General features: G+C 43.1%; 1 protein-coding gene across 1 annotated transcript; it reads right to left on the bottom strand.

The window, feature by feature from the left end:
* Nucleotides 1–4,934: 4,934 nt before the first annotated feature.
* On the bottom strand, nt 4,935–9,658 carry LOC146519450 (mpv17-like protein). Its single transcript, XM_085156669.1, has 4 exons — nt 8,945–9,658; nt 8,407–8,477; nt 7,326–7,355; nt 4,935–7,095 (listed from the first exon to the last, which is right to left on the bottom strand). The coding sequence occupies exons 1-4, from the start codon at nt 9,249–9,251 to the stop codon at nt 6,880–6,882; spliced, it is 624 nt and encodes a 207-aa protein (XP_085012795.1). The 5' UTR covers nt 9,252–9,658; the 3' UTR covers nt 4,935–6,879.
* Nucleotides 9,659–10,765: the final 1,107 nt, after the last annotated feature.

Genomic DNA, 10,765 nt, shown 5'->3' on the forward strand with positions numbered 1-10,765 from the left:
GAAAGCTTTTTTTAAATTTACTTGTTGTTTATTTTGTGTGTGCGTTACTTTAAAGAGCCCCTGCTCACGACAGTCCTGTGTTTGTATTGCATATTGTTAAAAGATGGCATTTAAATTATTTTTGTATTCTCTTGGAGTGCACCTTAAGTTTTCTTAATGTTAAAGAAAAAAGTACATCCATAAGAAATAATATTGTTTGGAGAAGATAATAATGTACCCATCCATCCAGCATTTGTCCAAGGCATCCTGGTCAGATGTTGAGCCAATACTGAAGGATGCAGCTGTCACTTTTAGAAGATGCTTATTTCTGCTACTGGTATCTTGGTTCTTATTCTTTCAGTCACTGCCAATAATGACGAGGATACTGGTGAGGTCACAAATGTAGCTCAGCTCAGAATCTGTAAAACAAAGGGCTGGTGTGACAGGACAGGATGGTAGTAACAGGGTGAGACAGAAGCCAGACAGCTAAAGGAAGATTCGTTCATTCTTAAACTTTTTTGCAAATGTATATGTGCAGGTTTTTTTGTTTTGTTTTTTAGAAGAGCCATTCATTTATTTATGACCTTATTATTTTGGCAGTGCTGGTCCTCCATCGTTGCCTTTGCAGATTCTGTCTCCCTTCATCTGTCTGCAGGCATCCCTGGCTCTGTGGCCAATTAGACCACAGGACGAGTGTTGTCACCAAGTACTTGCTCAGGGTTTCTCAGTGGAAATAAACCACTTGTTGTTTTCACATAACCAGACAAGGAGCTGTGTGATAAAGCTGAAACTGTGTGGATGTGTGATTTAAAAAGAGATCAAGAAGCATGTTAAATATTCAACTTCTTTGTCTGCTTACTTCAAGTTACTTTTATTTCTGCCAACCCAAATGTGAGTTTCAGCTTTTTTTTAAACAATTTTATAAAAACCAAAATCACTTTCCAACACTGGGTGGCAACAGAAGCTTCATCATGTGATCACTTTTTCACTGAGATGACGTCATTAATGGTTATTTATATTAACCGTTGTGTGTTTTTCGTATCAGTTACTAAACCTGTGCTTAAATTTAAGTCCTCTGCAGCCGCCCCCTCACAGTCTGTCGCTTATGTTTCCCAGGGTTAGAAAAGAAGGGCACTTGGCAGCGTCCTTCACTCTGATTGGGTAATAATTTCACTTCCTGTTGATGGGGTCAGAGGTCGGAATGACTGGGTCAACTCTGTCCCTTTGCAAAGAGATTAAGGAGGCCTATCTGATCCTGGTTAATCCACCCGCACATCACTGGAGCACACACACACACACACACACACACTGTACCCTTGCTTCATATCTGTGCTGCATGTTTTGAGTCCACACACTGACAGCAGATTATAAACATGAACATGTGACCTTCACTGACATTAGCGGCAGTCTGGTTAAACTGATACGTCTCTGTTTTAAGAAATATTTTTATTTGCTTTTAGAATGAAATCTATTAAAAGACTGATGTCAGTACTGTGTGTTGGTAAAATCTAACTTTAATTTACTTGTTTTTGGAGTTTACTTACTTATATCAGTATTAGTGGTCTGTGCTGAGCAGTAGAGTTGACTAAACTCATTTAAAGGTAATAATTTGTATTAAGAATACTTCCTCTGTGGCGAGAACAAAGACTCACTGCGCTGTTGATGTTTCAGCTCAGATCTTTGATTTAGTCTTCACTTCACTATGATGTGTTTAGACGACCACGTTTGAGACTTCTGCAGTGATCAGTAACTTTGCAGTGTATGGGTCACAGACATTTGAGTAAAACAGAGAACCCTGTCTCTGAATCGTAAATATCGTGTGCATGCTATAAAGTAAATATCCAGCCCATTTATAATGACGCTTTCTTACGTCAGCGTGAATTTCTTCACTATAATTTAGCTAAAATAATATTTAGCTCTTCCACTCTTGTTTACCGGTACATTAAGTGACTTATCCTGTTATGCACACTAAAAACAAAACAATGCATCAATCCTAATTTAAGGTTAGCTAATGTTTTAAGACTCTTTTTAAGAGTTTGTATTGAAGGTTTTAATTAAAGCCAGTCTGTCGATTTTTACAGGATAGCTCAATCTGGTTAGACAAACAAGTTGCCAGAAATTGGAAAACAAAACAAAAACATAAACTTAGAGTGATGAACTTAAGAGTCAAATCTTAGAGAATACTTAGACTAAGTTAAAGAGTTTATTTAATCATTTTAGTTTCATATTTGAGCACTGCTGGGAAAAGACTTTGAGCATCAGATTCCAGAAACTGGCCTGAAACACCTCCTCATGGTGCTGCAGTATAAATAGAAAGGGACTCTTTAAGATTCCTATATTTAACTGTTAACTGGGATGATTCTGAGACTAACACAGAAAAATTCATCAGAATGTATTAACAGTTTTTCATTTAACTTATATAAAAAGTAAAACCTCTTATTGGACGATAAATTCTAGAAGAACTGGTGCGTATCCTCGTGAGAACCTCGTGAGATTCTAGTCGCTGAGGAAAAAAGTATCTTCCAGATTAACTTTTTTTGTGATTTCCTGCCTTTTTGGAGCTAAACAAGATCCCCAAAACACATGAAATATCACTGGAAAGCCCACAATGTCCTCTTTTTAGCACATCAGTACTTAGTGGGGTTGCTCAAATAACTCAAAAGATAGAGACCAAAAAGAAATGTCCATTACATAAGACATAAGTGAACAGGTTGGGTCTCAGGAGGGTGGAAACAACATTTACTCCACCCCTGTGACAGTGCCGCTAACTGTGGTCTTTATCTGCTCCGGGAACCTGTTTAATGCTCGACACTCCAGCAGCCTCACTGTTCATGGCTTAACTGGGACACAATTTTCCCATCGCATCTCATTGGAATCAGGACAATAACCCGTCCACTCGAGACAACAGGAGAGAGCTGTTTGACCGGTTTATTGGTGTCAGGTTTACTCTGTGAACACGTGTCAAAAGGACGCACAAAGACGTGGCCTCGTTGTGAAAACATTAAAGTGATGGAACAACAGAGCAGCTGAGGTCATCGTAGCTGTGAACTAGTCGCTGTAAGATCGTAGTGATGACTTTTATAAACCACTTTGCAAAATAAATGAACATTTGTTGAGGTTTAATGTTCTAAACATGGAAAACAGGATTTCTCGGTTTATCCACTGAAGGGCTGTTTTTCATTTGATACATGATCTCATCTGATAACACCAAACCAAAAGTCTTTGAGAATCAGTCAATCTAAACTCGTGTAACTCAGGTAAGTGACGTGAACACAGTAAGGTTTCTGGGCTGATGGCAAAATACAGAACAGTGACAAATTAAATAAAAACCAGTGAAACCTGCGAGGGAAGCTCGCTGCCTGCTTCATCCTGTGAAGGAACGCTTCCCTCTGCTGTCTCAGGGCCTAGCAGGGCGTCGGGAGGAAGATGAAGTTCATCGCTAGCTCTGGCCTTCACAGTCACATGATCTCAACCCAGCTGACCACAGGTGGGAGATTTTGGTTCAGCACTTTACTTTTCCTTTAATTTGTCACTCACCCGTATTGGATGGTTCAAGTAACAGAACAGGATTCAAATGTTGTAACTTCACATTTCAAACTACCAAACACAGCAGAAGTGGGATGCACTGACACGTATCCGCTCTAATAACTCATACTGAGCCCTCTGGGTTCCCTCCAGGCCTTCAGTAAAGTAAAGTAACCTTCTAGTAATGGTCTAACTCTTCTTCTTGTGTATCTGTATTGATACAGATGTTTTCTGGTAACATCTCAGGAAACAGGACATCAGGTCAGTCACTTCTTCTCCACATAAACGTGAGGTTTAGGTTACATGTGCACGCTTGTAGGAGCAGGAAGGGAGGAGGTAAGGAGGAAACGTGTAATTCTACTTGTGCATCAATCCATTTATGATCTCCCACCAATCCAAAGTTGTGTCCAACTAGCAGCAGGCTGCCCAGCTATATAATCTCTCCAAGAAGGTCTAGGTCTAGGCCAGGGTCTCAACCCAGTTGGGTGTGTCCTGAAATCGGCCAAAAGGAGGTGCCACCCGATGCAAGTAACTGACAGTCATCTATCTTTACTGTCTAACTGCTCACCTGCCTGCTCGATCCTTCATGTATATTTATTTTTAATATTACTTATCTAGAGGCATTAGCAGGCACGGTGGTTAGCACTGTTGCCGCACAGCAAGAAGGTCCTGAGTTCAATTCCACCATCAGGCCGGGGTCTTTCTGTGTGGAGTTTGCATGTTCTCCCCGTGTTTGCGTGGGTTCCCTCCGGGTACTCTGGCTTCCTCCCACCGTCCAAAGACATGCAGCTTGTGGGGATAGGTTAATTGGAAAATCCAAATTGCTACTAGGTGTGAATGTGAGTGTGAATGGTTGTCTGTCCCTGTGTGTTAGCCCTGTGACAGACTGGCGACCTGTCCAGGGTGTACCCCGCCTCTCGCCCTATGACAGCTGGGATAGGCTCCAGCGCCCCCGCGACCCTGAAAAGGAGAAGCGGAAGCGAATGGATGGATGGATGGGATAGAGGCATTAGCGGGTATTCTCTTAAATTCTCAAGTTTGATTACTTTGACATTTACTGAGCACAATCACACAGAGTGAACCTTTCTGAGTTCTTATCCTGCAGATACGTCAGTGCATCCCAGCGCAACTACGTTTTTAATTGTACACACACACATAAATATACAGCAACACACATCTTTCATAGTATTGATTGTAACTGATGGCAGTCACCAGTCAGCCAAACACATCTGCAGACTTGTTGTCGACAGAAAAAGGCACGACTGGTATAAAGCAGAAATATCAGCCCTTGAAACTGATCTCAGGAGCTCCGCTGCGCTGCAGGCTCAGATCAGATCAGGAACCAGTAGCCGTGGCTCGATATGTCAGATAAAACGTCCCCGTTTATTTCAAGTGAAACCTGCGACGTTTGAAGTCGAGACGTCACCACAGCTGCAAACATCTGCTGTTCAGCTTTAGCCCTGCAGCTGCTTTAGTGCTGATTCATCGCTGTTTGCTTCACTTTGGTCCAGAGCAAAAATAGACTATATTGCCAAAAGTGTTCACTCGCCCATCCAAATCATTGAATTCAGGCGTTGCATCACTTCCATGAGCACAGGCGTGTGCAGCCAAGCATTAGTGAGAGGATGAGTCGCTCTCAGGAGCTCGGTGAATTTCACCGTGGTACCGTGATAGGATGCCACCTGTGCAACAACACCAGGCATGAAATTATCCTCACTACTAAATATTCCACAGTCAGCTGTTAGTGGTTTTATAAATAAAAAACAACGTGGACGTGAGTGAGAAAGAGAGCGACTCAGCTACAAAGAGGTAGACCGACCTGAAATCACAGGTCAGCTGATGCAGAGCTGCATAGTGAGCAGAGGTTGATCGCTGCAGACCTCCAAACTTCATGTGACCTTTAGATTAAATCAAGAACAGAGTCGAGAGAATAGGTTTCCATGGCAACCAAGCCTTACATCACCAAGTGCAATGCAAAGGGTCAGATGCAGCGTGTAAAGCATCTAGAGCAGCAGAGATGTGTTCTCTGAAGTGATGAATCAAACTTCTCCATCTGGCAATCTTTTGGACGAGTCTGGGTTTGGTGGTTGCCAGGACAACAGTACTTCTCTCACTGTATTGTGCCAAGTGTAAAGTTTGGTGGAGCGGGCATTATGATGTGGCTGAGCTTGGCCCTCGGTTCCAATGGAAGGAATTCTTCATGCTTCAGCACACCAAGACATTTTGGACGTTTTCATGTTCCCAACGTTGTGGGAACAGTTTGGGGATGTCTCCTTCCTGTTCCAGCGTGACTGCACACCAGTGCACAAAGCAGGGTCCATAAAGACGTGAATGAGTCAGTTTGGTGTGGAAGAGCTTGACTGGCCTGCAGAGTCCTGACCTCAACCTGATGAGAGACGTTTGGGGTGAATTAGAGCCGAGTCTGTGAGCCGGGCCCTCTCATCCAACATCAGTGTCTGACCTCACAAAGGTGCTTGTGGATGAATGGTCAAAGGAAGGAAGAAGAGCAAATACTTTTGGCAATATAGTGCATCTCAGCAGCTTCTTGGTGTATTTCTAAGCTCCCTGAGGTTGAATGGTGACGACCAGCAGCCTCATTTGACCCAAAAAAAGTCTCAGCTACACATTAAATAACCTGATCTAATGAGTTTAAATGAGCCTTCATGCTTCCCTGAGCAGGAACCAGTTTAATGACCTTGACCTTGACTCACAGTGTACTCGAAGTAAATATAATAACAAGTTTTCACACCGAATGAACCTTTGCAGCGAGAAATGAAGGACAAGCTTCATGTTGTCGCTTGTGCACAGTTAAATCGTGTGATTTACCATTGCTTTATATAAAGATGCAAAATAAGGGAGAGGGTCTGAAGAAACGTGAGCAGAACTGCAGGACTTTTACCTTTGGTTGCTCCAAAAAGACTAAAAATGCATGAAAAAGGACGGACGTTTACCCTGAGGCTGACCATAACTGACTAAAGAGTTCTGGGTACCAGCTGGAGTACTGCATTAATGTGTAGCTTTAGAAGATTCTCCTGTAGCTGTGAGAGCCTTTAAATTGGTACGCAAACAACATCATATTTTCATAAAGTCGGGGCGCTTCCTAAAAACGTTCATCGCCATAAAAAGAATCAATAAACTTCCTTGACAGACTCCTGCCTGTCAATCAATGCCCTTAATTTAAAAACTCGCCTTCAAAATCCACATCAGTCAAACCTCGTGACAGACAGTGAGAGTATTCAGTGATTTTGCTTTCCTTCGCTCCTCAGCTCTCATCGTGCTGGTTTAAGTGGAGGTAACGAGCTCTCGGTCTTTCCTCCACGGCTCAACAACCTGAATGACTGAAGCAGCATCCTCTTCCACTGCTTCCTCCTCGCTTTAGTTTTCCCGTTGGGTCTTTTGCTTCTTCCGGGCCAGCCGGGCCTCACGCATCTCCTCCAGAGTTTTACGTGGGTCCATGATGAACGCGAAAGCCACACCGGCCGTGCCATCGCCGTTCTGCCGAGAGAAGCACAGGAAGGTGGCCCAGAGGAAGGCGCAGCAGCCCATGAAGGCAGTCCGCATGTACAACGGCATCAGGACGAAGTTGAGGAACTAGAAAGTAGAAGCAGAGAAGAGGACCATCATGGAAAAGGGTCTTCTGAGAGGTTTTCCTGTCAGTGTGCACACTGTGATTCTGAATCTACACACTTCATGTGAAAAACAACATTTACCAGTAAATAATATCAGACAGCACAGCAGCAAAATCTCTGATTTTTAGTTCCACTCCTCTGAGATTTTTCTTTTTTCTGACTTTAAACAAATAAAAGTGAAAACAGGCTCACCTGCATGAATGGCCAGTACATGAGTCCAGTCTGAAAGAGAAAACAAGACACGGTCAGAGTTTCCATCTCCATGCACACCTGAGAGGATCCCAGCGAGAGGTCAGGGTTGAGTGTAGAGCTGAGGTGAAGGTTGTGATTGGGATGCTTCCGTTCATTAAAACGATGCACACAGAGCTGCCAAACTGCACGCAGCAACATCTGTAGCTTTACTATTTAAAACATTAATCTCTATCAGGTCACTGTGGATCCTTCTGAGGTTAGTAAAGAGGACGTATCTCACTCGCAGTTTCAATCCACTCACTTAACGCAGCTTGAAATGGAGAGTCAGCAGCAACGCCTGCACAACTGCACTTCAATTAGTGTGTGCAAATGATTATACTCCTTAGAGTATAATTTACACAAAGGTGATAAAGCAGAAAAGGGAGAGAAGGGAGCCACGCCAATCTCAGAAAACAGTGAAGCATGGCCACCAAACATGGTTCGAGCTCAGCACTGAAGCTAAAGACTGGGGTTAGAAAACATTACATGAAAGAGAAGTTAGGTTTAGGTGTGCGTTACAAGTTAACAGATGGGGAAGTGCAGCAGCAGCATCCTCCTCTGTCACACTGATCCTCTGCATCTCCTCCTTCACTACATCCATCAACCTCCTCTGAGGTCTTCCTCTTCTCCTCCTGCCTGGCAGCTCCATCATACTTTGTCCAGCTGTCCCTCTGATGGACTGATTTCTAATGGTGCTCACTTTTGTTGTTTAGTGTGCGTGCGTGTGTGTGTTTATCTGAGGATGGATGACTCACGACTGCAAGTACAAATAAAGTAACCCGAAGCTGTTTTACTGTAATCACAGCAACATGACACTATGAGTCACACTTGGCAGGACGTCAGCTCCTGAACGTCCTGAAACCCACTGACATTTTTATCCTCTGGCTGAATTACCCCGCGTGCTCTCCTCCGGGCGCCGAGCCCACTGCGCAAAAGCAGAAGTGCCGGTGGCGTAATCTAGGTTAATCCGGTTGTGAGCTGGCAGCGGCAGAAGCTACCGTGCGCGAAGCTCGTTTCGCGCAGCTGCTGAAGCGCTTCTCACCTTCCAGGTGTTGAAGAACTTCTCCCTCCAGTCCTCAAGGACGTCCTCCTTTCCCTCCAAGAAGCTCACCCCTGCGAAACAGAGAGCAGGTTTAAGGCACGGCTTGGGACGTGCGTCTTTACGCACAAGTGTAAAAAACTATGGAACAAGACCTCACCTTGAACACTTTAGTATTTGACTGAGAGACAACCTTGACCGGAAACCACTTCACCTTCACACTCATTTAAGATGAGTCTCATTCACAAACTGACACTCTTTAGATTTTATAGTAACGGTTTGTCCCGATTGTCCAATTATCATTATCAGCGTCATTCTGCGTCTGCGCTCTGGCTCCGATGGCTGGTTGACATTTATAGTTGGAAAAATAATCAATAACTCTCATATTTGATGTTCCGACCAAAGATAATATTTGCTGGCTTCAAACAAAAGCGAATTGAAGGGGGGGGGGGGGGGGTACTCACGCGCTTTGCTTTAACATGAAGCAAACTCTCAGTTCTGTAACCCTTAACGTGGATAAAATGAAAGCTGCCCATCTTACCGGTGTAAAAGACACTGGTGGCCAAAGGCGACGCGAAGCTTTGGTCCAGCAGCAGTTTGCGGAAAACCATCCCGGCGGACTTTCCAGGGAAGCGCCTCTCCAGGGCGCGTAGCCAGAAGTAGTTAAAGTTTCCCTGGAAGCTGATTGCCACGATGGCGACATTGCGAGTGTGTTTCCAGTCCATGTGCTCCTTCTGAGCGATGAGCTGGTGGACTAGGTCACCGCCGGCGAATAAGCATCCGTACAAGGTGACATTAGCCAGCCAGGGGAATCGCTTGGCGGCTTCTTTGAGTACAGCTCTCCTCATCGTCTTGGGCAACGATGGGGACGCAGGTGCCTACAGAATGACCTGCCCTGAGTGGTTTCACCTCAGCAGTCAGGATGCAGGCATACCGGTTGGATTCGTTTGGCTAGGCCCTAGTGCCAGCCGACTGGACGACAGGACGCAATCCATCAGTGCGCCGTAATCTGGGAGGGATTACACGTTTCCGCTGGCAGCAGGAATATCGCACATCATCAGATCTCAGATGAGAAATGCCCAAAAAGCTCCCCGAAAAAATGCATAAAACCTGCCATAGCTTCGCTTTGGTCACGGTAAATTTAAATCCAGATCATTCTTTCTACTTCCCGTGAATCAGGTGCGTCTCCAGCAACAAATCCTGCAGGTCAAGCGCTAATCTGTTCAGGTGTACATCCCGTCCAACTGCGTCACCAACACAGCAGCAGCTCTGCGCTGAGGCACCTGTCAAAAAGTGATTTACGGTAATTTACCAAAAAGAAAAAAAAGGATTGTCGATATTTAACTGGTTTAAATGACTTGTTGGGCTGTCGTCTGTGAAACGTGTAATAAAACAAACCTTTCTGTCGTGAATGGTATCAAACCATTTTCAGTCAGAAACAGGTTGAAGATGCAATCAGTTTTTGGCAAAGCGACTTTTATATATCCTTTATTTATGAGTGCAAAACTCTCACTGACATTAAAAATGTATTTTTCAAGAGAGATCAGACCAAGAATGCAGAAGAAATATAACATATCACTTGAAAAAGGATATTTTAAGTGGCCCAGAAGCACTGGACTAATTGTCGATCACAGAGGTACAAAACATTATCATTATTTTATACATAAGCCCTTCATAAGTCCTGCTGAGTGCAGACTATTTATCAATATAAACAAAGGTATTAAAAACACATTAAAGGAAGGACAGTACATGGCTGTTCTTTATCTTATTATATGCAAATGAAATATATAAAATGCTTAATTTATTCAAACAATTAATCATCAAGGAAAATGTGTTTGGCATAAACTAAATGTATACAGGTCAAATTAATTTAATTTGACCAGATTCCATTAAATGTAACATTTTACACGCCAAATATTTAACAAAATTACTCGGGAAATTTACATGTAGATCTCTCATTTTGAGGGTCCTTGAGTAGATTATCCTTTTCTTAAAGGCCTGTACAGCCAAAGGTTTTTCCTAATACTGCAACTAAATCAAATTAAATCAGGAGTTGTCTGGAAAGACATTACGAAAACTTGAATGATGGAAGGTTGTGATCCAAATGCCATATCCATTACAGAGCACTAGAGGGCGACATCTCTCCACACTGAGGCTGTTTTCCTTTTCTCGCTTGTGAAGTACAAACTTAGAAAATATATACGATATTATATATGTATATGAAATAAATTATATGTGACATTTTAATGTAGGAAAAGGTTAAGTTGTATAAATAACTATTTATAAAATATACAGTTTATTTATTGATGTATTTAGTCTGTTTAGTTTTGGCCTAAGGGGCATTCCATACACAGTCGGTCGC

Source organism: Neolamprologus multifasciatus, chromosome 4 (genome assembly GCF_963576455.1).
Source record: "Neolamprologus multifasciatus chromosome 4, fNeoMul1.2, whole genome shotgun sequence".
Lineage (NCBI taxonomy): Eukaryota > Metazoa > Chordata > Actinopteri > Cichliformes > Cichlidae > Neolamprologus > Neolamprologus multifasciatus.

Excerpts from the sequence above, each read along its gene's own strand:
- LOC146519450 (XM_085156669.1), bottom strand. The coding sequence starts at position 9,251 with ATGAGGAGAGCTGTACTCAAAGAAGCCGCCAAGCGATTCCCCTGGCTG. Across the intron at positions 8,478-8,944 it reads CACCAGTGTCTTTTACACCG|GGGTGAGCTTCTTGGAGGGA; the intron begins GTAAGATGGGCA and ends TCTGTTTCGCAG. Across the intron at positions 7,096-7,325 it reads TGTACTGGCCATTCATGCAG|TTCCTCAACTTCGTCCTGAT; the intron begins GTGAGCCTGTTT and ends TCTACTTTCTAG.